Raw genomic sequence first — 27,741 nt, forward strand, 5'->3', positions numbered from 1 at the left:
TTGGGTTTGTTTTCATGTAAATGCAAAGAAAACAAATATCGAATAGGAAATAAACGTAACATTTGCAAAAAACTTTGGGTCTAAATAATTGAACAGGATAATAGTAATAACGATGGCTTCGGGAACACAGCCAAAGTCGCATTTCGTTAAATGTCGGAATATTTCGGTGAAATGTCGGAAATGTACGAGGTTAAATTTGATGACCAATAGACAATAGTTTTTATGACATCAGTTCCGGTTTTGCCTTCTCTGATAGCAACGACGAAATGTAAAAATTAAATTTCGTTTATTCTTCTTATTCGAAGTATGACGTGATTATTTTCTTATGTAACGGTAATATTATGGAGATCATTCTTCCCACCTAAGTATGTGACAAGCGATACGTAAGTATGTTAAAAGAATATGGCCATTTTTATGGGCGTATCCATAATCCTGTAAACATGAAATTGTATTTTTATTATTTTTATTTTGGGTTTCCATTTCCGTTTCATATTCATGGATCAACCGAAGCATTCTTTGCGACGCTATACCCTGAATCAGAAATACTTCAGTACACGAAGGCATGAGTTCTACCCGTACCCCCTTCAAATTTCAATGGTTACGGTAGTTTTAATTACTAAATTAGGGATCGGGTTAGGCCAACTTAGGGTAGTTGTTAATCACTTCATACCATGGTCATTTCGTACCTGTTATGATACGTTCGGTCTACCATAATTGGTAATACACGTCTATGACGTACTTCCGGTCTTGTTGATTTTCCACTAGTGTGCAGTAAAGGTTGATAACTTTTGATCGTCTTCTTTATTCTTTAAAGTTCAAAGGACCTTAAACATGGTGGCAGTGGTGAAAGTCTTAAACATGGTGGCAGTGGTGAAAGTCTTAAACATGGTGGCAGGGGTGAAAGTCTTAAACATGGTGGCAGGGGTGAAAGTCTTAAACATGGTGGCAGGGGTGAAAGTTCTTCCACAGCTTTATTGTGTACGATTCTCCCGTGTCTGTGAGTACTCTCTGCACATACATTTCACACACTTTCGTGGTTTCCGCATTGGAACTTTTTAATCGTAGTACGCCATTTTGGTTATGTGTCACTGTGTGTGGCGATAGTCTGCTTAAATTCTTAAGTGGAGAAAATGAAGTGTTTGACAGTGTTGCTACTACAGTCCTTGCCTTTTGAAAAACAAAGACAAGTGAAAAATTGCACACCTCAAAACACTTGTACCCGTCAAAATGCTATGGTGAGTGAAAATCAAGCATTTATTGTGCGAACCAAATTGTTAACAACTACGAAAAATTACTCTCCTACCTTTAATTGCCGTTAGATTTCCTTCAAAGTTTGTCCAGACAGAAATCTTGAAAAACCATTACAATGACAGATTCCACATACCAGATGATAACTATGTCACCTAAATCGTCTTAGCTGAGAGCGCATAGGGCAAAAAGCGTGTAATTTTGTGCCAGCTGCCATTTTGACTTTTTATGGAATATTCTTCAAGAGGGGTGAAAGGATAGGACTTAATCTAACAACGTCATAACATGTTATGATATAAAAGCAAACGTGATGACATCATATTTTTTTATTATTATTATATTTTTTTTGATGATACCACTAGAGATAATTGATTTTATATTAATTGTGTCACATACTTTGGAGGCTTTCACCCCTCTTGAAGAGTATTCCATAAACAAGCAACATGGCTGCATGATGGCTGACGGCAGAAAACTGCATGTATTTTTCCCTGTACAATCTCAGCAAAGACGATATCGGCAACATCGTTGCAGTCTCGTGTATGGAATTTGTAGTGGTTTTTTTTGCGATTTGTGTCTAGACAAACTTTGGAGGAAATCTAACGGCAATTAAAGGTAGGAGAGTAATTTTTTGTAGTTGTTAACAGTTTGGTTCAGACAATAGTAATTGGTACATGTAAATGTAGAGACATATGTTGCAAAAATGAACCAATTAATAAACCAATATTGTTTTCTTCTAATTTTATGTTTGGTTCATTAGTGGAGTCGGATTCTTTGCCCTTTCAGGAATGGAGTTACAGTTTATAAAAAATTTCAGGAGTAGTACTACAGAAATATAATTATGACATGTATACACTGATGCAGACTATTTGATTTTTTAATTACAATATGTACTATTCAGATAATTTGATGCACACAATTATATATATACCTTTTCAGTGTTAGATGGTTTGATGAACGTGCAGCTAAACATATATATAGGAATCAAATTGTCTTGAATTTGATTATTATGTACAACGAACATTATTAGGATAGTTGGGATGGGAAAAAAACACTGGTTCCGAGGAGGTGGTTCATGAACTATGACCCAAGCATATCAGGTGTGCACTACTGACTCATATTATTAAAACATTTAACAAAAATTATAACTCGTGAAACATGGGCCTACAATTACTTCATTTGATAGTGTTGGGACATTGACATTCACATGGTATTTGCCACAGACTACTGAGCATCAAATCATGTTCCAGTCACATGGTCTGTGACTTTCTAACAAACGAAAACAAAAATTAAATAGTTGGAAATGATCATTGATTACTGTTACTATAGTGTGTACATATGTACATATCTAAATAACATATGCACATTCATTAACCTCTGGCTGAAATACAAATATTTAAATGAAGTTTTATTTGATTTTTTCTTAAAGATAAAAAAGAAAAATAATAGACGTAAAAAAATACCTATGCTTATTCCTACATACCTAATATTATCATTTCTTTTCCTTCTTTTTATTATTCCGTCTAATTTTTTAATTTTTTAAAGAAAGTATAAAATTACACGATTGCCATTTTCGGGACCTTACGTAAGCTTTGTAGGCTAACACTTAGTAACAGTTATGAACTAATTGAGACAATTTTAACGACTTTGCTGATTCCGTAACAAATTAATTTGTGTAGGCTACAGAAGCCACTATTTAATTCAATCCCATTTCTCTTTTTGTTAATTTTTTTTTGACCGCCCGATCTAATCTAGCGTCCAAATTTAATGAGTAGTAGAATTTTTTAAGATGCACATTAATTATATTAAAGGCCCACTATAGAGATGCAAAATTGTCAAAAGCAAGTTTCCAAACATGCTCAAAATTTTAAAGGCCCACTATTTAATTTTTGGATGTAAATTTCAAAATTACTAGATATGAACAGTATAAATGAGTTATCCTTATCAGACGTTGTGATCTGTTACCTTACAAAAGTGGACTGTTTCTAATTAATAATAAATTAAATAGGCAAAGAATTTTGATCGGATTGGTACGTCTTCGAAGATGTCTATTAAACTGTGTTTTCTGATTTGTATAGCAAAGATAAGTACCAGTCATATATTAAAATCTTGCATGGATACTGCCATTCTCGTAACATTTTTTTCTGGTTTATTAACTGGATCTTTCTATCAGCTACATACGGTAAATAGTGGCAATCAATATACAAAATTACTTTATGTGCGCCGTTTGTTAAGTGTAACACTCGCCAGATTGAAATTACGAGCGCGATCGCACCCGCACACCTTAAAAAGCAAGATCTGTACTAATAACATTACATATATTATTATTCCTGCATTCATAAGTAGTACTGCCCTACTACGAACTGTATTTTCAGTGAAAAATTTGAGAAACATTACTCACTGAACGTAAAAGAAAAAAAAGTATAGAAGACTGAGTGGGTCCACATTTACCTGCGAGAGTTAATCAGTGTCCGCCATTGAACGTTAAACGAGGTGGTGATGAGTGGAAATTTGTTAAACAGATGTGGCAGAACTATACTATTGTAAAGCTAGATAGTCAAACAGCTGAATATCAACGTGCTTTATTCCCACACACTATTGGACCAGAAGCTTTTACTCTGTAGTTAATGGAGTTCGCCTTCCAGATCCACACACACTGCAAGATATTATTGATGGTTTTGATGCTCATTTTATGGGAAATATTAATGAGACATATGAACGCTATATGTTTAACAGTCGAAACCAAAGTACTGCAGAACCTCTTGAAGACTATGTTGCTGCACTGCACACACTGTCAAAGACTTGCAATTTTTGTGAATTTATGAGAGACAGTCTAATGAGAGACCACATCATTCTTAGTATTACTGACAATGCTACAAGAAAATGTCTGCTTCAAGAATCGGGTCTAAACCTCACTACATGTATTGATATTTGTCGATGTGCTGAAGCTACATCATTTAGACTGCGATCCATTGGATGTGAAGAAATGTCTGTCCATGCAATCACAAGTCACTCATTAGGAGGAAAGTTAAAGCCCAAATGCAAGTTCTGTGGGAAAACTCATCCTTTTAAGAAATCACTTTGCCCTGCTTGGGGAAAAACGTGCAAAATGTGTAAAAAGAAGAATCATTTCGCAGAGAAATGTCCTATGAAGCGAGAACTTAAGAATATCCATCTGCTAGAGAATGTTCGGATTGATTCTGATTCTGAACAACTTCTCTCGGTAACAGACAAGCAACAGAAGATAATTAAAGCAAAGATGCTGATCAACGAGAAACCTAGTCTTCTTACTACATTCCAGACACCATTTGGTCGGTATCGATGGAAAAGGCTGCCCTTTGGAACCTCTGTGAGCTCAGAACTCTTCCAGAAATGTCTGAATGCTTTACTGCAAAGTCTTGATGGGGTGATTGGTGTGTCTGATGATGTCATTGTCTATGGATCTGGCGAAGACCTAGAATCTGTTACAGAAGACCATGACAAGAATCTCACTGCTTTGCTCAACAGATGTCGATCTGTGGGAATGAAGCTGAATAAAGATAAAGCTGAAATCCGAAAAAGTGAAATAACCTTTCTGGGTCACAAGGTAACCAGTGAAGGCCTGATCAATGAGAAACCTGTCACATTCCAGATTGACTGTGGTGCATCTGTGAATGTCATTCCTGAAAAGTATATTAAAGATACTTCTACTCTTATCTTGTGCAAGACGTCACTTCATATGTGGAACAAGACAGTTCTACAGCCGAAAGGGAAGACAAGAATAACTCTCTGCAATCCAAAGAAGATTGATCCCGAGAAAGTTGATGCTATCCTAAAGATGAAGAAACCTGAAAAAGTTGAAGATGTCCAGCGTCTCTGTGATTTTGTAAACTACCTGGTAAAGTTCTTGCCTAAGCTATCTGATGTTCTTTAACCTACCAGAAAACTGACACGTGCTGATGTGATTTGGAACTGGTATGGACACCTACTCATGATGATCGAAGCCTTCAATTTAAAGCTGTCCAGAAACTTGTAATTGAAGCTCCTGTTCTGGTGTACTATAACCCTGAGTGTGAACTTACTATTCAGTGATGCTAGCCAGAAAAAGTAAAGTTTGTTTTATTTAATGACACCACTAGAGCACATTGATTTTTTATCTTATCATCGGCTATTGGACATCAAACATATGGTCATTCTGACACTGTTTTTTAGAGGAAACCCACTGTCGCCACATAGGCTACTCTTTTACGACAAGTGGTTTACACCTACCCATTGAGCCTTGCGGAGCACTCACTCAGGGTTTGGAGTTGGTATCTGGATTAAAAATCCCATGCCTCGACTGGGATCCGAACCCAGTACCTACCAGCCTGTAGACCGATGGCCTAACCACGACGCCACCGAGGCCGGTTGCTAGCCAGAAAGGGCTGGGTTACTGTCTTGATGCAAGATGGCCAGCTAATTGCTTATGCCAGTCGTGCCTTGACAAAGACAGAAACTCGATATGTGCAAACAGAAAAAAAAATGTTGGCTATTGTTTTCTTGTCCTTCATCTTTTCGGGGGTACTGTCATTGGTTATTGCTCTACCACCTACAATAGCACTCATCACTTTTCTTTTCTTTGTGGGCTTTGCAATGCTGAACATAGTCTCATCAAGTTGCGAGAAGAATCCTGTTGCAGAAAATGGCAAAGTGACATCGGTGACTTCTGATCATTTCCTTTTGTTCGTGTTGTTAGATTCTTCTGGTAATACTGCCTGATCTTCAGAAGACTGGAACAACTGAGCTGGCACAAAGTCCGATTTGTTTACCGCATGTCTGTCGAAAGGGAAAATTCTGTACTTTCTGATAGACGCCTGCAGATTGGCTTGTGTTACTGCCCTTGTGTATGCCTGACAACCCATTCGACATACAATGCTTCTCGATGCCCTTTGTTGAATGCTCACGCATGTACGTGTGTCTAAGGTTGCAGTAGATTTTCTCGAACAGCCCAAAGCAACCAACATCCATTGGTTGAAGTACATGCGAGGTATGTGCTGGAAGCACAAACAGGATGATGTGTCTCTCTCTCGCCCATTCACGCAGACTTGTGACCATCGTACAAGATCAACACTGGTTTCTCTGCTGTTGGCTGGACAGAGTACTTGACAAAGTGCTCTATAAGATACTTCTGGAAAGTTTCACTGTTGTACCAGCCTGAATCACTGACAGTTCCATTAGCTCCTGGCAAACAACCTTCCATTAGCTCGTCTTGCATTCACTTCCCTTTGAAAATGAAATATGGAGGGATGGCATGTCCAATGGCATTGCCACATCCGATCACTGTCGTCGTGCTCGACCTCGGCAGTGTTACTGCAACTGGTACCGATTTACTGGAGGCAACGTTTGGAGGCTTGTGATTCTCGATTAGTCCTTTTTCATCTATGTTGTATATACGCTAAGGACTGTTCTTCAAGTCGTTGTCATCCAAAATCTTTTCCAAGTGGGAGTAGTAGCACAAAACTGTTTCCTTGGATGTTGCTTTGGCCCTCTGGATATCCAGGGACCTCGGCTTCTGTACATTTAACTCAGGGTATCTCCTCATGAGACCATGAAACCAACCTAAGGACACTGGCATATTGGCTCTTGTCTTCTTCCCTAAACAGATGGCAAGATCAGTTGCAATGATCAGCACATCTTATCTGCTGTAGCCATAACTGAACGCTGCCATGCTCTGTACATTTGACACCAGTTTTTCCTCTTCATGGGTAGATAAGAATGGTTCAGGTCCGGATTTATGGCAGGCCGCATCAACTTTCCAACTGCATCGATCATGCAATGTACTAACGGGAATATCAATTGTTCTTGAAGCTTTCCGGATGCCCATGCTATCTTCCACAACAGCTACATATGCCTTGGACACTGTCTCATCCGAATATAATCTTTATCTTGATTTTTCTGGCCGTGGAATAGTCTAAAACACAAAAATAAAAACATATTAAAAACATTACAAACTGCATACATCAGAATTCTACATAAGAAATGGCCCGGATGGGCTTCCATACTTTTAAAAATTTGACAGCAGTTCCCTCCCTTTGGTATTGTAGACCGCTAGTATAGATAGTAAACAAAGCAGACGACGCTTCCTCGTGAGTACTGAACTTTTCGTTTGTGTGTTACTGGTGACCTTTTAATGATGATGCATTTACAAAAAGTGTCACAAGGCAAAATGACATAAGATTACAAGATATTGATGTCATACTTATCCATGGGAGTTTTACCCGAAGCATTTTTGTAGGGCTAGTGAAAATAGCCTGGCTGTTAACTTGCGACCCTTGATGACGTCACATCTCTATTTATATCGCGAGAAATCCCAAACAAAATGGCCGTTCGGAAACTAATGATGTTCGAAAATTAATGACCGGACGATGTAGTGAAAACACGGAATTGGTGGCTAGAATGCGAAAACCCCAATGGGCCCACCATTGAGGATCGATCCTAGACAGACTGTGCATCAATCGAGTGCTTTATCACGGCATTTCAAGATAACAGATACCTGTTTTCATTTTGTTCTAGATAAAAAAAAATCTTCCCATGGTGAACGCCATTACACTAATTAACATTAATACATATATATACTCCACAATCACATCCACTCTCTAATATAATGTTACACTGCTTTGGCATTAAATGAGCTGAGATTTTTTTGTTCTCTCTCCCATCGTTAACCAGCTGTTGTGGTCTGGTGGCACTTAGCTGTGACAACATTGATTTTGTGTGTTTCTTGTTTCTGCTAATTGAGGCAAGCCAGCCACCATTAGGCCAGGGCCCTAAACATGTATACAGGGTGTGCGTACCAGTGGATTGGTGTTTTTTTATGTGGGTGTGTTGACGGCCAGTCAACTGTGCGTAAATCTGATTACTTCTGATCTTCGACATCTGGCATCACATCAAGATCCTGTTGATCAAATTAACTTCTTAATAATATCGAACGTTATTGAAGTTTCTGGCAGTCTACTTGTATAGGTGTTGTTATTTTTAGGTGTGTTGTTTTAAGGTATGTAGTGCTTATAAATACATAGAACATTTTAAAGTATATATATATATATATATATATATATATATATTATGTAGTAGTTTAGCATTGTCTTGTGTAATAAAAAAAAGTACTGGTACAATACATTAATGTGCATTGTGGGTTTGTGGGGTTTAAAAAAAGAAAGAAAAAAGTGTTTGTTTTGTTCAATGACAGCACTAGAACAGATTGATTTATTGGCTGTTGGATGTCAGACGTACATCTGGTAATTTTAACATATAGTCTTAGAGTTTTGGTTCTGTTTAACACCGCTGCTAGAACAGATTGATTTATTGGCTGTTAGATGTCAGACGTACATCTGGTAATTTTAACATATAGTCTTAGAGTTTTGGTTCTGTTTAACGCCACTGCTAGAGCACATTGATTTATTAATGATTACATCTTCGGCTCTTTAATGTCAAACATTTGGTAATTTTGACATATAGTCTTAGAGAGGAAACCTGCTACATGTTCCCATTGGTAGCAAGAGATCTTTTATATGCTCCATCCCATAGACAGGATAGCACAAACCAGGGCTTTTGATATACCGGTCTTGTTTCACTGGCTAGAATGAGAAATAGCCCAATTGGCTCAGTGGGATTTTTAGTGCTAGGAAACATTATATTTTGAAAAGGTTAACTTTATAATTTAAAGTAAAGTTAAAACCAGACAATTTGGTGTTTTTTTTAGCAAATTAAGTTATAGTCAAATATCAGTGTTCAAAATAAGCACTTGTCTGTTTGTCTTGACAAGTCAAAACCTGCTCGGACAAGCAATCAAAAATACATTCCTTGAGCTTGAATAAAACCAAACATTTGATTGGACAAGTGAAAATATTGCTGGACAAGTATATTTCTCCATGTACTTGTCCGGTGGACAAATATAAAATTCTGCTTATTTCTGTCTTTGGAATTCTGCTTAATTCTATTGCTGGACTAATGAAAAATTCTGCTTATTTCTATCACTGGACTAATGAAAAATTCTGCTTATTTCTATCGTTGTCCTGTCCCATTTAGAGCCCGGTTTTATTTATGTATTAAATTGAGATTGTTGAGTCACTATGTATCTTTACTTGTCTGTTTGAAACTAAAACATTAATTATTTTAAATGTTTGATTTATATAATATGTGTTATGATTCGCTCCAGTCATCTCGTGCTTATCCTGATAACGGGTCCCTCCACGATAACGACTTCTCCAATCATGAATGTCATTTTAATCATGTCAGAAGTCATTTTCTCCAGTGGAGGATGAAAACATGCTTCTATTTTCATGACTCGACTTTATATAGACGGCTTTAAAGACACAGCTATTTATAAAACAGTATTTATGGATTTACAAGGCAGTATGTGACGAACAAATATTAGTTAAACCAAAAGTAAGGTAGCCGATTCGTAACTACTAGTAACACGTTGAAGCCTGGTAGATATTATCTTTGCTTATCAATGCTTTTATTTAACTTTTAATGAGTACTAGTTTAAATGCATATCTTAGCAGTTGTAGGGTCCGCTAGTGTTCACCTGTCCACTAGTGTAACAATGAACACTAACGGTTGCAATGTTGACCGCTAGTGTAATAATTTAAAATGTTACAGTAACAGTCAACACAGTCGACTAATTTTACTACATCAACCATTAGTGTAACAATGCCAACGATTAGAAGAGCAATTAATTAATTTAATTATTGAATATTCTTGTCTGTGTATTGGATAGATAACTGGATTCAAAACCAGTAGATACTTGCACTGTGTCTATATTATTACTTTCGTACAGAATTTTTGGGGGATTTGCCTTATATGTAACAGCCTCTGGAAAAACAGTACGCTGGTGTGTCCTTTTCACAAATATTCTAATATCTTCTATCTTCAAGGACCATAATTCTGTCATGAAACTCAAACTGTGTCTGTAACTCCACATGATATATACAAACTTCCAGCTCAATATCTTGACGCATTGCAAATAAAAGTCTAGGAAAAGGCCGACGGACAGACTGACAGATGTTGGAGACAAAACCTGTAATCCCCTCTGGTTAGGCTGGTAGAGGACTACTATACACCCTTGAAAAAGTAAAGTTTGTTTTATTTAATGACGCCACTAGAGCACATTGATTTTTATCTTATCATCGGCTATTGACTAAAACACCCTTAAATTCTTTCTTGTACAACAATAGGTTTTGATAATGAAATTAAATTTTTTTTTATTATTTGTTGCAGTACGATATTGAATACGATGTGATGTTTCTTTCGCATTTCATTGATATAAATTGACTAAATCAAAATAATGTCCAACATCAAAACCAGTTATGTGAACACTAACGGTCAACATTGTACATAGTTAACCGTTAATGTTCACGTTGTTACACTAGCAGTCAACATTGCAACCGTTAGTGTTAGCGTCAATTTTGTGAACACTAACGGTTTTAGTGTTCATATTGTTACACTAGCGGTCAACATTGCAACCGCTAGTGTTCATTGTTACACTAGTGGACAGGTGAACACTAGCGGACCCTACATAGCAGTGCCATTAAAATATTAATTCGCTTAATTTCGTTTAATAAAATTATTGGGTACAAAATTTGCTAATGATAGTTAATAGTCGTTCACTGTTTTAGTGGAACCATGTTGGTAAAATCACGAAACCAAAATTCCGTTTTCTCATTATTATTATTATTATTATTATTATAGTGTTTTTCCTAACTTGTTTTAGCATTGTGTAGCACCATGCCTCAATAGTCTAGCACCATCTTGCCTTAATCAGCACGGGCGCCATGCTGCCCTGAGATTAAACAAGCCTTTTTCACTAATTCTGAAATTGCCTTTATAAAACACCCAAAAAGGTATTATTAATTAATAAAATATGCTTTTTATATCTTTTGCCATTACTTTATTAAAAGCAAGCACATAAATTACATTAATGTTTATGTCAATTAATTTTTGTGTATTTTTAATGAAAAACAAGTGCCCCAAAAATTGTGAAAATGCCCCAAAACTGTTTGGTCTACCGTGCCTTGCCAAATTTCTAGGGAAATCACTATATTATATCGAGTACAACTATTCAGCGAAAATAATATATATATACAGTTTCCAATGAGTTCCCATGATCACAAGGCATGGAACTGAAAAAGTGTTTCCCATGAAATTATAAATCATATGGCCTGCACCTGAGGTGATCGCTCTGTGAGACCATCCCTTCATGTCTTCATGTACGTCAGCGTGTATCCGGGAAAGGTGCAGAATAATATTAATGTAATGTTACACACAGACTGTTATCACCTCATCTCGTATATAATTATTAGTATACACACTACTTCTAATAGTGTTAGACAGTATGACAGCTGGTACAAACACTGACACAGGGCATCTAAATTATGGTAGCCCAACTTCGATGATTAGTGATGTTCAATGTTGGGCTAGTAAATAACTACTATTGCCATGTCCAACGGCTAGTGAATTTTTTGGGGGTCAAATGTTGCAGTTAAATCTATTTTGTAAATATGTATATCCTGCCCACACCCCAACCCCCCAATATTAGTGTTTTGAAGCTTTATCTCCCTCTTTAGGTGACATATCTGATTATTTATTACTATTATTTAGTCAAATTGCATTAACTACTGTAGGGCTAGTGAATTTGTAATCATGGCTAGTAAATTTTGTTAATCACTGATCCCATGTAAAAACCAGGCATTATCATTTTTAAAGTGACAGACCCTTGTTTTTAAACGTTCCAGTGTATTTTTCACTATTAGAACTTACGGTAGGTACTGGGTTCGGAACCCAGTCGAGGCATGGGATTTTTAATCCAGATACCGACTCCAAACCCTGAGTGAGTGCTCCACAAGACTCAATGGGTAAGTGTAAACCACTTGTACCGACCAGTGATCCATAACTGGTTCAACAAAGGCCATGGTTTGTGCTATCCTGCTTGTGGGAAGCACAAATAAAAGATCCCTTGCTGCTAAGTGAAAGAGTGCCCATGTAGTGGCAACAGCGGGTTTCCTCTCAAAATCTGTGTGGTCCTTAACCATATGTCTGACGCAATATAACCGTAAATAAAATGTGTTGAGTGTGTCATTAAATAAAACATTTCTTTCTTTCTTATAATGTTATTACTATTATATATATTATGATATATGTAGTGTTTTATTTAAAATGAAATTAGACTTTCACATCAATAGATCTATTCTATATCACTGGGAAATTTAGTAACATTTTATATAAAATTGGGAACTTTTATTTCAACGTAAATAACTTAAAAGTAGGCTAGTTAGAAATGATAATAATATTACATTTATGATGTATATATAAAGTAATAAATTAATGTGCTCTAGTGGTGTCATAAAACAAAAAGGGAAAAAAAATTGTATTATCACTTTACTAATTTTGTCTTTAAAATTGCAAATAATAATATGACAGTCTTTTGGGGAATGGTGCCAGATACCGTCACTCCCGTAAGACTAGCTTAAGGAGAGTGATTTTTAGCTTCCCTAAACAAACAAAAACTACTACAAAAGGATTAAATATCAATGCTCAGTATGGTAATATCTTAAATGGATCCCATAATATTATAAGTTGTAGAAGCATCACGAAGGGTATATGGCTTTTTATGTACCCTCTGTGTGTTCTTTTACCCCGAGCCGAAGGCGAGGGGTTAAAAGAGAACACAGAGGGTACATAAAAAGCCATATACCCCGAGAGATGCTTCTACAACGAATTTATCTTGCCGACATATTAATCTATATAGCCAAATAATCAACATAACGCCAGACAATAATTGTTAACAATTTATTAACGGAGCCGTACCACGCGGACGTGAACGAAACCACTTGCCAGTGACGAAAAATAGTTCCATCGATAAACGAGTTTTTAACTTCAAATGTTTGTAATACGAAATTGTCTGAAATAGATATTAATAATAATAATAAAAACTTTATTTATTTATAATCTAATTATTGCTTTAGCATTAACTGGGGTGGCTGGAAACTGTTTGAAATTACAGACGGGGTATAAAAGAATTTGGCTCCGCCCACAGGGGTATACGGGATTTGTCCAATGGCAAACAACCAATGAGATTAAAGAATTTTACATGAAGGTGAGATAATATGAATTAATCACTGCCCTCAATTTCTGTATGGTAAGGCAGGGCTCGAACTTAACGACGGCACTAACAGCAATTGTCGTTGTTGAGATATAAATTGCCATAAGTAGAGAGCATATTACTGATGGCACTTTTGTGGCGTCTGTAAAGCTCCTGAACAACGGCAAAATGTATACACCTGGTGTACATTATCTGCCAGTATTTAACATTTGCACATTTGAAATATGTCTACATACAGCATAATAATCTTTTTAGTCATGTTTATTTGCTGCAAAAGTCCCTTTAAAAAAAATAAAAAAATGCTATCTATAAGCAGGCTTAGAATTACCTTCGGTGGGCCATTTCATCCATTTTAAAACTTGCTGTGGGAGAAAAATTCTTAAGTTGATGCCCTGTAATGTCGGTAAAACATTGATATACATGTATACATACATGTACATGTGCATGCATGTACGCCTTTATGACTACATGCATGTCACTGTTGGCCTGGTGTGATGTCAGGAAGTCGTCTTGTTTGTCCCTGCTGTCTTCTTGGGTTGACAGCAGTAGGATGGCATTTCTAGCACGGCCTTGCTTGCTGTGAAGAAAGCCCATCTTGTTGACAACACCCCGTCGTACAGGTGCTAATTAACAGCTGTTGGGTGAATGGGTCGTGGATTATGTCAAAGCAGTGGTAAGACTTGCTGCTGTTTGTTCATCATGTAGGAAACACAAAGTTCCAGTTCTCTGTGTATATGCTATCAAAGTCTTCTGTGATGTACATGTACATACAACAGTGTAGGTAGATAGAGGTACAATGTACCAGTTTTGTTTTCTAGCCATGTAGGTATGAATACAGGCCTCTGAGTATTGCGAGAGCAAATAGTTTTGTTCGCGTGTCGCTCGCGTAAGTATAGTTTGTGTAACCCATTTTTCGTTTGCGTATTAATTTTGTGACATTTTTATGTTCATAATGGGTTACCTAAAAACGAAATAGGTTGCCTAAATTTGTTTTTGCGTGACCCATAAATGGTTTTCGCAATTTTTAAATTATCAACCGCCTGGAATAGACGCATGTACATTCCTTAATTCATTTCAATGATATATTGCGTGAGTGATTATATTTTGTTTCAACTTTGTGTGTGTGTGTATATATGTATGCATGTACTGTATATTGTAACTGAAGTGTTTTTACAAGACACATGTATATATTTATATTTACAGTGATGTATATTATAATTGAATAATGTTTTTACAAAATGTTTATGCACAATATATGTCCACGGGATGCGAAATTAAGAACAACACTAATGTTTTATGTTTCAAACAATTAGAACTTCATGCATATAGCACTTTTGGGATCTATCCCCATCGGTGGGCCCATTGGGCTATTTCTCGTCACAGCCAGTGCACCACGACTGGTATATCAAATGCTGTGGTATGTGATATCCTGTCTGTGGGATGGTGCATATATAAAAGATCCCTTGCTTCTAATGGAAAAAATGTAGCAGGTTTCCTCTCTAAGATTATATGTCAAAATTACCAAATGTTTGACATCCAATAGCGGATGATTAATATAGCATTGTGCTCTAGTTGTGTTGTTAAACCAAACTTATTTTTCATTTTTTGTTTTTCATGTATGGTCCATTAGCAGGGTTTCTGCCAGAAGGTAAAATGGGTATACCCAAAAATTAATTTTTTTAAAGTTAACTTTTTGACTGTGGTTGCATTCAATTCCATATCACCATACCTAAAAATGTCTTTCTGGCAGAAACACAGATTAGTAATTACAAAATGTATTAATAGGTACATATATTGTGTAGCAGTGCTCACTCCCATTCCCCTCCACAATCACCTGAAAAGTTTTTGGAGAACTTCAACTTGATCGCCTTGCAGTGCAAATTTTAATGAATTTCACACGATTGCTCACCTGGCATTATTTAAGGAGATTGGTCTTCAGCTCGCCTGGCATCATTTAAGGAGAGTGATCTTCAGCTCGCCTTGATTTTGTTTATGGTGAAGACTGTGTACATGTAATATATAGCAATATGCCTGCACTGTACATTTTGGATGTGTATGGGTAACTCTATTAACATGTCTATAAGTTACCGCACTGTGTACCCTGGGCACAACCTTTGATCTTCTTCATGACCGAGTCCATGGCAAATATTCAAGAAACCCCTAGAAATATTAAGGCACACTATAGCTGGGTTCCCATAAAATATGTATGGTCTCACTACACAGATGTCATCTGCCATGGAAACCCATGTTAAATTGCCCAACTTCAAATGAAGATTGCCAATAGAACGGGTTCTCGTTGGCACCAACAACATACCGTTACACCATTGCGAACATACATTATATAAGCATTTATTTTCACTCCAAAATTGAGAACATTTCCGTCTCAGTTTTTTTGCTATATGACTGCATCTGTCTGTAGTACCTGTCCGAACAGGTGGTTCATTAACTGATTCACTCCGGCTGTCTCTTGCGCTATACACCCATGTCCCAAAAGGTCGATGCCTAATATTACAAAATAACATGGGCAAAATACAGCCAGAAGGCTTACCATTAAACATACATATTGTTTTAATTCTTCACCATTTCCTAGAAGTGAATATGTGAACCATAACATGTGTCAGTTACGAACTATAGTGGACCGTGATGAATGAACTGTCACCCGGAAGTGATCTGTGTAGTGAGACCTAACATGTCACAGACTAGCTGCAGATATGTTCCCCTGAAACTTTAAACTGTATTTACTGTGACTGAGTCCATGGCAAATATTCAAGAAACCCCTAAAAATATTAAGGCACACTATAGTTGGGTTCCCATAAAATATGTAACATATCACAGACTAGCTGCAGATGTGTTCCCATAAAAATTAAAACTGTATTTACTGAGATTAACTACTGTGATCTGTCTTCATAAATTGCAAAGGTGTGTAGTTGCGGAAAAAAATCTCATGTCAGAATCTTAATCAGGCTAGGATTTTCTTAGCAATCTTAGCACTATGATATCGTAAATCTATCTTGGCTATGATTTCACTATAGCTCACACCATAGTTATGTCATAGTTTACGATTGTTTTACGATTTCATAGTGCTAAGATAGCTTCGAAAATATGGGACCTGGGCCCCATTCCACAAAGCGATCTTAGTTCTAAGATCACCTTAAGTGCGTATGGTCGTTATGCACATAAGGTGATTTTATGGCTAAGTTCGCTTTTATGGAACGGGTCCCTGGTTCACAGTATTGAAAAGTTTTCTCATTTGCTTTCAGGTTTGTCGTGTCTGTGGCAAAGCTACCTATAAAGACATAAAAAAAAAAAGATGAAGAGAGGTGATAGTGAGGTTGTCTCCACGTCGTCGGGTGCCTCCCGCAACTCCGGCTACCGCAGAGGCTCCACCTTCAACTTCAACTTAAACTTCAGCCTGCGACGCCTGTTCCGGTTCCGGTTCCGGTTCCGGCGTTCTCGCAAATATTCCAAGTCTCACGTCAGCCTCGACTCAGACTCAGGTCGCTCCGAGATGAGCTTCAACATCGCCAACGCCAATACCAGCAGCCTGAGTCCAGACCAGTTGAACTTGTCGTCGAGTATCACCCTGCACGTGCCCAATCAGACCGCATGCTACATAACCCCCCATCGACAGCCTCGTTCGAGGCAACCGAGCGGCAGTGTGGGGGGCGGAGGAGGGGCGCCCCGTGAGTGTCCCGTGTGCCTGGTCGAGCAGGATGCCGACCAGTTTCCCGAGGTGATGACCAACTGTGATCACCGCACGTGCCGCGATTGTCTCCAGCACTACCTGCAGATCGAGATATCGGAGAGCCGCATCAACGTCACGTGCACCGAGTGCCCCGAACGGCTGCACCCGAACGACGTGCACGCCATCCTGGATGACAGAGCCATGAAGACCAAGTATGAGGAGTTCATGCTTCGTCGCGTACTCGCTACCGATCCCGATGTGAGGTGGTGTCCGGCACCAGACTGCGGGTGAGTAGTACTTTTTTAAACTGTACTAGCCGGCCTCCACATAGACGGAACTCAGGGCTAGCTCTGGGTCAGCAGAACATTTTGCTTAGAGAAACCCAGTTATTTTGTAACAAAATGTCAATTAATACTTGAAATTATTTCACCAAATTATCTACTAAGCTTAAAGAAACCCAGTTATTTTGTAACAAAATGTCAATTAATACTTGAAATTATTTCACCAAATTAAAATAAAATTCTCCAGTTGTTTTTAAAATTCGCAATTGGCGAATTTGGCAAGTGCCAGAGCTAGCCTTGGAACTTCACATACGTTGTTTAATTTGCGCAAGAATATATACATAACACGAGACCGCGTATATAGTGGTCAAGTGGTATGTCCTTGCGCAAAATAAATGAGTGCAATAAATAGGAAGCAAAAACAATGTATGTGAAGTGCTGTATTTATTACATACCTTCTTTTATTTTTAACAAAAACGGTTTTTAATTTAACATCTTAAAGGAGCTCAATCACGGATTTAGTGAGCCTTGTTTCTCTAAATATGCATTATAAATGAAACTTACATTCATTTGGAATACCAAACCTAGTTATTATATGATCCAAAATATTTTAATTAAACTACGATTGAGGGAATTCCATAATATGCTTCTTTTTTAAAATTTGGAACTCTTCTTGTGATGAGACATGAAAAATACGTAAAAACAGACTTGTAGTGATGAGGCTATATATACGACAACCGTATAATGTATTTTTAGATTTTATATAAACGATCGCCGTGTATAGATACTTGGCAAATGAGGGCCGGCTATATACATGGCAAATAATAAAAAAACGGCGATGCTGGAATACCGTTCTTTTTTCGGATGAATCCAGATTTTCTTTACAACATGGTGATGGCAGGGTGTGCGTCTACCGTATGAGAAATGAACGCTATGCTGACTGTTGTGTTCTTGAACGAGATCGTTTCGGGGGTGGGGGTTGTGTCATGGTCTGGGCAGCCATTGCCCATGGTTATCGTTCACCACTAGTCGTCATTGATGGCAATTTAAATGCTCAACGTTACCGCAATGACATTCTCGCTCATCACGTAATTCCTCTGTTCCATAACAGCGCCAACATCTCGATTTTTCAGCCTGATAATGCCACCTCTCATACAGCTAGAGACACTGTAAATTTTCTTAGGACAAATAACATTGATTTCATTGATGACTGGCCCGCTAAAAGTCCTGATCTCAACCCCATCGAGCATGTCTGGGATAGTCTGGACAGACGATTGAGTCGTCGTCCCAACCCACCCGCTAACGTCAACGAACTTCGTCAAGCACTCATTCAGGAATGGAACAATATTCCACAGGCAGAAATCAACACTTTAGTCAATTCTATGCACCTGCGATGCACTGCAGTGGTCAATTCAAGAGGTGGTCATACCCGTTATTAAGTTTTTTTGTTTTTTTTAACCCCTACCACACTCGGTCAAAAAAATTCCCAGTTTCTGTTAACCTATGGCCATGATTTTTGCACCAAACGATGCATCATGGAACACTCTTTAAACAATTATTCCCCCGGTTTGTTTCATTAAGTTATGTTCAAGCAAAGTTAGCGGAAGTTTCTTATTTTGTTCAGTACATTTAACAAGTCAGGTGATGACCTTAAAAGACTTGTACTAATACTTCAACTAATTAATTAACGAACTCGAGTCTAAAAACATACAGATAATGGATTTTGTACTAAAAAATCCTTCAGCGCCTCATTAGAAAAATACTATAGTTTACAAACAATATCTCAATACTGACAACAACCCAACTGACTATACTATGGCGTGATTATGACCACACTATATGACGCGATTGACCAGACTCGCAAACATTGGCTGGATTGCTATTTATACCCCCGCCACATTTTACGTTTGGCGTAATTCTGCTATTGCTGGAATTCCAGCCGCTTGCAGAATTTACACTGTACAATTCCTCCGATCCCATCAATTGTTGAAACGGCAGAATTATTCTGCCCTTTATTGGATAAATTGCCAATAACGCTAAAATTAACTCTTTAAAATAATAAATATATTATTTTAGCTAACTATACTTAATTTTACATATTTTATAACTTTTATGAGACATTTCTCATTCTTTAAAAACACATAAATACATAATCAGCTAAAAATAGCACTTTACCTTTGCACGGTGAATGTCGTCTGCAAAAACAGCTGTTTATGACGGGAAGTAATTCAGAATGAGGCTCTGGTGCCATTTTCGTATAACATACATGTTATGAGCTACTATTGCTAATCTCCGATCTTATTTCCACTTGGAAACCGATATCATCTGTCATACGATAATAAATATCTCCATTAATGCTAAACAAATCTAATGATACGTGGTATGAATTGTGAATAATTCAACTTGCCATTAAAATAAGTGTAAACAAGAATGTAAACAAACGTTCTTGTTTGATTCTATTAAAGGTGCATTATCTTCCAATACAATCTGATTAAAATTAGCTCTACTGGTCTCACCAGTAGATCTAACAGCATTGTGTGGACTCCCATGTCCAGGTGACATTTCATTTATAAATAATTTAAATGTCGACCAATTACACTTTGCCTTTTATAACGTTATTTGGGAGCATACAAATTCTAAAAATATCGGTCGAGACTATTTATGCAACAGGCAAACTTGTTGGTCTATTTCAACATTGAAAAAACAGGGGAAAAAGTGCAGTATTAAACTCTGGATTATATACTAGTATAAATAGATTTTATGGCTATACCATCATGGGTTTTTTTCGTGTTAAAATGAATTTTATATAAAATTTTATATTGAAATTAGTTTTCGGCATACTTCGTAATTCACCCGAATGATTTCATATACTCTCGGCATAATCCCGAATGTTTTCAAATTCTTTTCAAATCACTGGCATGATTTTGCAAGTAAGATTTTGATTGGTCGAATGAAAGGTCAACTGGACATGAGCTCCAACGGGCTGCTGTTAGATCCACAGGTAATAGTGGAGCTAATTTTAATTAGGATTGCTTCCAATACGAACGTCAACAATAATGCAGATATTATTTATAAAATACACTACTGGTAATGTCACACATTACCAAATCCTTACAGTATTCCTCGTGTTCCAGATGGTTCGGTAATATGGATCAATCAAATACATGTACTTATTTACTATCTATATACATTTTTTCTGTGAAAATAGCCAGCCCTCGTTGGTGGAGGCTATAGACACGGCCTTCGTATATATAGTCACATTGTATATAAACACCGTCTAGTTCAGAGTATTCTTTAAAAATGTAACAATTCCTATCCCAAGTCAGCTGTTATGGCATATTTTGTATAATAATGAATTTGACACGGTGGAAAATGACGGTGTTTGTGATCCAGATGTTTAGAGTTTTTCGCGTACGACTAACGATAAATTTACCTATAGATGCAAAGGCCTAACTAGTCGGGATTGTCGACGTTTAACATGCTTCTGTTATTAAAATAAATTAATGTATAAGCTTATTATCATTCAGTACATGTTTTTATTATTTTTTAATAACTTATTTTCATTTTTTTAATTTTCTATTTACCCTACGTCGCAGAGGACAGTCAAACGTTCTTGTTACATGAGCTTGGTAACTCGTTTTGGCACTGCGGTTATTCGGGGAATGCCCATCACATGACTCAAAATAATACGTCACACCTCTGCTCTCCAAATAGCCGTTATTTTTCTCGGAATTATGGACCGTACCCATAATTCAGTTATTTTTATAAAATATCAATAATAAGTGTGATATGGTGGTTATGTAGATGGTTCAATAAAGTACTTTTAGGTACAAATCAAATGTATATATTGTCATATAATACCTTGTAGGGTCAACAATTAGGTCAACCATCTGTGAGAGAGCGCATTTAACTACATTTTCGTAAATCTATGAATCAATCAGGTGGGACGTAGCCTAGTGGTAAAGCGCTCTCTTGATGCGAGGTCAGTCTAGGATCGATCCCTATCGATGAGCCCAACAGCTATTTCTCATTCCAGCCAGTGCACCATGACTGGTATATCAAAGGCTGCGGTATGTGCTTTCCTGTCGGTGAGATGGTGCATATAAAAGATCCTTTGTAGCGGGTTTCTTCTCTGTAACTGTCAAAATGGCCATATGTTTGACATCCAATAGCCAGTGATTAATTAATCAATGTGCTCTAGTGGTGTTGTTAAACAAAACAAATGTCTTTTGTAGAAATAGAGATTATTATACAAGCTTGTGTTTTTAGGGTTAAATATTATTTATATTTCATCTCGTATTTTCATATCGTACAAGCAACCTTTTCATTGGTTAATTGTCTTGTCGTTAAGGCGATAGTTGCTACATGGATCCTGATTCTAACATGACATGATATTAGTGACATAACATTTGTCAACTGGGAAAGGGGAGTGATGTCATGGTACAACTTTGTTTTATATGGACCTAATGATTATACTAAAATTACATTTATAATATACCTGTTTTTATCTATGCATCTTATTCTAACTGCTCGGATCGATCCCCGTTGGTGGACCCATTGGGCTATTTTTCGTTCCAGCCAGTGCACCACAATTGGTATATATATCAAAGGCTGTGGTATGTGTTATCCTGTCTGTGGGATGGTGTATATAAAAGATCCCTTGCTGCTAATTGAAAAAGAGTACCCCATGAAGTGGCAACAGCGAGTTTCCTCTCTCAGTATCTGTGTGGTCCTTAACCATATGTCTGATGCCATATAACCGTAAATAAAATGTGTTGAGTGCGTCGTTAAATAAAACATTTCTTTTTTTTTTTTATTCTAACTGGCCCTGTTGACTACTATGAATTTTAAGTCTTGGCCCCGATTTGAAAAATATCAAAAACAAAATGGCGCAACAGATTTTAAAAATCTAACATGTTTTGTGACGTAGCTCTCTTTAGCACCTTGTCACTCCTTTGACGCGCATTCGTTTACTTCAGTGTGAATGTTTGACTCAAGTGTGAAACTGGACGTCAGATGTCACTCACATATGTCAAGCACTGTTAAGCATCTCGGCCAGATTAATTTGAGTAAGGCCGTATAAAATAAACATTTGATTTTCATCCCCACCTGCCCTTTTAATATAACATCACATTAATCATTAGTTACTTAATACAAGTATCACATTTTACATATAAATATTCAATTGGTTTATCCACCCACTGCACTACGACTGGTATATCAAAGGCCGTGGTATATGCTATCCGGTCTGTGGGATGGTGCATATATAAAAGATCCTTTTCTGCATTAGGAAAAATGTAGCAGGGTTTCCTCTGATGACTACGTGTCAGAATTACCAAATGTTTGACATCCAATAGCCGATGATTAATTAATCAATGTGCTCCAGTTAAACAAACCAAACTTTTTTTCTTCTTTTTTTCCAATTGGTTTACTTACATTTTATTACTAAATGAGTAATAATAGTTAATAACAAAATATTACTAGTCACATCTTTTCCCCCAAAATGTGGAACATGACAAAATGCTACAATATACCAATAAATATTCACTTCATCCATTTTGATCAAATGTCTGTGCAGGGAGAAGTCATTTCTACTTTTGGCAACCCTACATGTAGGCATCGCAGGATTGAACCACCTCGGTGGATACATTCAGCTGATTGGGTGTTTTCTCGTTCCAACTAGTGCACCACAAAAGGCTGTGGTATGTGCTTTCCTGTCTGTGGGAAAGTGCATATAAAAGATCCCTTGCTGCATTGGGAAAAAATTTAATGGGTTTCCTCTGATGACTACGAGTCAGAATTAACAAATATTTCATGTCCAATAGCCGATGATTAATTAATCAATGTGCTCCAGTGGTGTCGTTAAACAAGCAAACTTCTTCCTACATGTAGATGAGTGCTTGCATTGCTACAGAGAAAATACCCAAATCCACTGAGCAATTTGTGTGAAAATAAAATGTAACCTACCTGTATCATTGACACATTGAATTATCAGAATTATCAAATGATGTGTGTAATTATTGGCTACATGATTAATTTGGCTACTGATAAAGAGTAATTCTATTTTAATATATTATAGTAATTTATACAACTGAAGTACATCAACTGGTTTGTGTTGGATTTTTTTCAGATTTGCTGTGATAGCGGCCGGTTGTGCGGGATGTCCCAAATTGAAGTGCGAAAAACCTGGCTGTGATACTTTCTTCTGCTACCATTGTAAACAGCAGTGGCATCCTAACCAGACTTGTAATGCAGCTCGCGCAGAGCGGTTTCCACACATGCGATCGGGGTCGCTTAGTTACAGCGCCGAGTCAGGCTCACGTAGTAAGTCCATTATTGCCCTCGCTTAGTTACAGTACTGAATCATGCTCACAGAGTAAGTCCACTTCGTTTTATTGCTCTCGCTTAGTTACAGCATTGAGTCAGGCTCACAGAGTGTCCACTTCACTTTATTGTCTTTGTTTAGTTACAGTACTGAATCATGCTCACAGAGTAAGTCCACTTCGTTTTATTGCTCTCGCTTAGTTACAGCATTGAGTCAGGCTCACAGAGTGTCCACTTCACTTTATTGTCTTTGTTTAGTTACAGTACTGAATCATGCTCACAGAGTAAGTCCACTTCGATTTATTGCCCTTGCTTAGTTACAGCACTGAGTCAGGCTCACAGAGTGTCCACTTCACTTTATTGTCTTTGTTTAGTTACAGTACTGAATCATGCTCACAGAGTAAGTCCACTTCGTTTTATTGCTCTCGCTTAGTTACAGCATTGAGTCAGGCTCACAGAGTGTCCACTTCACTTTATTGTCTTTGTTTAGTTACAGTACTGAATCATGCTCACAGAGTAAGTCCACTTCGTTTTATTGCTCTCGCTTAGTTACAGCATTGAGTCAGGCTCACAGAGTGTCCACTTCACTTTATTGTCTTTGTTTAGTTACAGTACTGAATCATGCTCACAGAGTAAGTCCACTTCGTTTTATTGCTCTCGCTTAGTTACAGCATTGAGTCAGGCTCACAGAGTGTCCACTTCACTTTATTGTCTTTGTTTAGTTACAGTACTGAATCATGCTCACAGAGTAAGTCCACTTCGATTTATTGCCCTTGCTTAGTTACAGCACTGAGTTGTGGTCACAGAGCTAAGTGCACATCACTTTATTGTCTTTGTTTAGTTACAGCACTGAGTTGTGGTCACAGAGCTAAGTGCACATCACTTTATTGTCTTTGTTTAGTTACAGCACCGAGTTGTGGTCACAGAGCTAAGTGCACATCACTTTATTGTCTTTGTTTAGTTACAGCACTGAGTTGTGGTCACAGAGCTAAGTGCCCATCACTTTATTGTCTTTGTTTAGTTACAGCACTGAGTTGTGGTCACAGAGCTAAGTGCACATCACTTTATTGTCTTTGTTTAGTTACAGCACTGAGTTGTGGTCACAGAGCTAAGTGCACTTCACTTTATTGTCTTTGTTTAGTTACAGCACTGAGTTGTGGTCACAGAGCTAAGTGCACTTCACTTTATTGTCTTTGTTTAGTTACAGCACTGAGTTGTGGTCACAGAGCTAAGTGCACTTCACTTTATTGTCTTTGTTTAGTTACAGCACTGAGTTGTGGTCACAGAGCTAAGTGCACTTCACTTTATTGTCTTTGTTTAGTTACAGCACTGAGTTGTGGTCACAGAGCTAAGTGCACTTCACTTTATTGTCTTTGTTTAGTTACAGCACTGAGTTGTGGTCACAGAGCTAAGTGCACATCACTTTATTGTCTTTGTTTAGTTACAGCACCGAGTTGTGGTCACAGAGCTAAGTGCACTTCACTTTATTGTCTTTGTTTAGTTACAGCACTGAGTTGTGGTCACAGAGCTAAGTCCACATCACTTTATTGTCTTTGTTTAGTTACAGCACCGAGTTGTGGTCACAGAGCTAAGTGCACATCACTTTATTGTCTTTGTTTAGTTACAGCACTGAGTTGTGGTCACAGAGCTAAGTGCACTTCACTTTATTGTCTTTGTTTAGTTACAGCACTGAGTTGTGGTCACAGAGCTAAGTGTACTTCACTTTATTGTCTTTGTTTAGTTACAGTACTGAATCATGCTCACAGAGTAAGTCCACTTCGATTTATTGCCCTTGCTTAGTTACAGCACTGAGTTGTGGTCACAGAGCTAAGTGCACTTCACTTTATTGTCTTTGTTTAGTTACAGCACTGAGTTGTGGTCACAGAGCTAAGTGCACATCACTTTATTGTCTTTGTTTAGTTACAGCACTGAGTTGTGGTCACAGAGCTAAGTCCACATCACTTTATTGTCTTTGTTTAGTTACAGCACCGAGTTGTGGTCACAGAGCTAAGTGCACATCACTTTATTGTCTTTGTTTAGTTACAGCACCGAGTTGTGGTCACAGAGCTAAGTGCACATCACTTTATTGTCTTTGTTTAGTTACAGCACCGAGTTGTGGTCACAGAGCTAAGTCCACATCACTTTATTGTCTTTGTTTAGTTACAGCACTGAGTTGTGGTCACAGAGCTAAGTCCACATCACTTTATTGTCTTTGTTTAGTTACAGCACCGAGTTGTGGTCACAGAGCTAAGTGCACATCACTTTATTGTCTTTGTTTAGTTACAGCACTGAGTTGTGGTCACAGAGCTAAGTGCACATCACTTTATTGTCTTTGTTTAGTTACAGCACCGAGTTGTGGTCACAGAGCTAAGTGCACATCACTTTATTGTCTTTGTTTAGTTACAGCACCGAGTTGTGGTCACAGAGCTAAGTGCACATCACTTTATTGTCTTTGTTTAGTTACAGCACCGAGTTGTGGTCACAGAGCTAAGTGCACATCACTTTATTGTCTTTGTTTAGTTACAGCACCGAGTTGTGGTCACAGAGCTAAGTGCACATCACTTTATTGTCTTTGTTTAGTTACAGCACCGAGTTGTGGTCACAGAGCTAAGTGCACATCACTTTATTGTCTTTGTTTAGTTACAGCACCGAGTTGTGGTCACAGAGCTAAGTGCACATCACTTTATTGTCTTTGTTTAGTTACAGCACTGAGTTGTGGTCACAGAGCTAAGTGCACATCACTTTATTGTCTTTGTTTAGTTACAGCACTGAGTTGTGGTCACAGAGCTAAGTGCACTTCACTTTATTGTCTTTGTTTAGTTACAGCACTGAGTTGTGGTCACAGAGCTAAGTGCACTTCACTTTATTGTCTTTGTTTAGTTACAGCACTGAGTTGTGGTCACAGAGCTAAGTGCACATCACTTTATTGTCTTTGTTTAGTTACAGCACCGAGTATGCTGGACTATGTTATTGCTTATATTTGAGATCACGATTTCAAAGTTGTTTGTTATGATACAAATAGTTTTTCTTTTATCTTTGTGTTTGAATTTATCATTGTATATACATGTATCACTTCCAGATTTAGTACATTTTTCATTTCCACTTATTTCTGTGCTTATATCTAAGTGCTCTGTCCTGGGCACACACCTCAGCTATCGGGGCTGTCTGTACAGGACAATGAGTTAGTTGTTAGTGGTTAGTCAGAGACGAGATGTTTTAGTGGTCTTACACCTACCCACTGAGTCGTTAAAACTCACTCTGGGTGGGAGCAGGTACTGGGCTGCGATCCCAGTACCTACCGGCCTTATGGCCAAGCTAGGGCTTACCACCGAGGCCGGTATTTAGTACAAAGTTGTTTTGTTGTGCCAGACTCTACAGTTGAATAAAATATTTTGACTGTTAATTAATTATACATTGATAAATTCCCCAAAACGGCAACAAATTAATTTCCGCTTTAATGACTTGTTTTTCCAGGAGACGACATCAAGCCGTGCCCGCGTTGCGGTGCTCTGTTCGTCAAGATGAACGATGGTTCTTGTAACCATATGTCCTGCGTGCTCTGTGGAGCGGAGTTCTGCTGGCTCTGTATGAAGGAGATTACAGACCTACATTATTTAAGGTGGATACATGCAGGGATCGAAATTACATAACTTCATATAAAGGTTTCAATAAAAGTGGTGGGGCAGGGTCTATGTCGGTCCGTAGAGTACTCCCCTCGTAGCACCATGACTGGGTACATCAAAGGATGTGGTATGTGCTATCCTGTCTGGGATGGTGCATATAAAAGATCTCTTGCTGCTAATCGAAAAGAGTAGCCCACGAAGTGGCGACAGCGGGTTTCCTCCCTCAATATTTGTGTGGTCCTTAACCATATGTCCGAAGCCATATAACCGTAAATGAAATGTGTTGAGTGCATCGTTAAAGAAAACATTTCCTTCCTTCCCCTAAGGTGCTTGAGTCATGAGATCAAGCAAGCCCTTGTAGTGTTTTTTTTCCCCCCATTTCAACCAATACCACCTTGCCAGTATATCAAAGGTCATGGTGTGTACTGTCCTGTGTAAAAAAATGCACATTAAAGATCTAGT

General features: G+C 37.7%; 1 protein-coding gene across 1 annotated transcript in view; it reads left to right on the forward strand.

Annotated features, from left to right (window-relative positions):
- The first annotated feature begins 208 nt into the window (after positions 1 to 208).
- The window catches only part of LOC121378035 (E3 ubiquitin-protein ligase RNF19A-like), a 49,239-nt gene continuing 21,706 nt past the window's right edge, over positions 209 to 27,741 (forward strand). Inside the window, exons 1-4 of the mRNA XM_041506132.1 lie at positions 209 to 383; positions 16,627 to 17,338; positions 23,463 to 23,656; positions 27,131 to 27,275. Coding sequence (XP_041362066.1) covers positions 16,677 to 17,338; positions 23,463 to 23,656; positions 27,131 to 27,275 — 1,001 coding nt within the window. The 5' untranslated portion in view covers positions 209 to 383; positions 16,627 to 16,676. The remainder of the gene's footprint in view (positions 384 to 16,626; positions 17,339 to 23,462; positions 23,657 to 27,130; positions 27,276 to 27,741) is intronic.

The sequence above is a fragment of the Gigantopelta aegis genome, chromosome 7 (genome assembly GCF_016097555.1).
Source record: "Gigantopelta aegis isolate Gae_Host chromosome 7, Gae_host_genome, whole genome shotgun sequence".
NCBI lineage: Eukaryota > Metazoa > Mollusca > Gastropoda > Neomphalida > Peltospiridae > Gigantopelta > Gigantopelta aegis.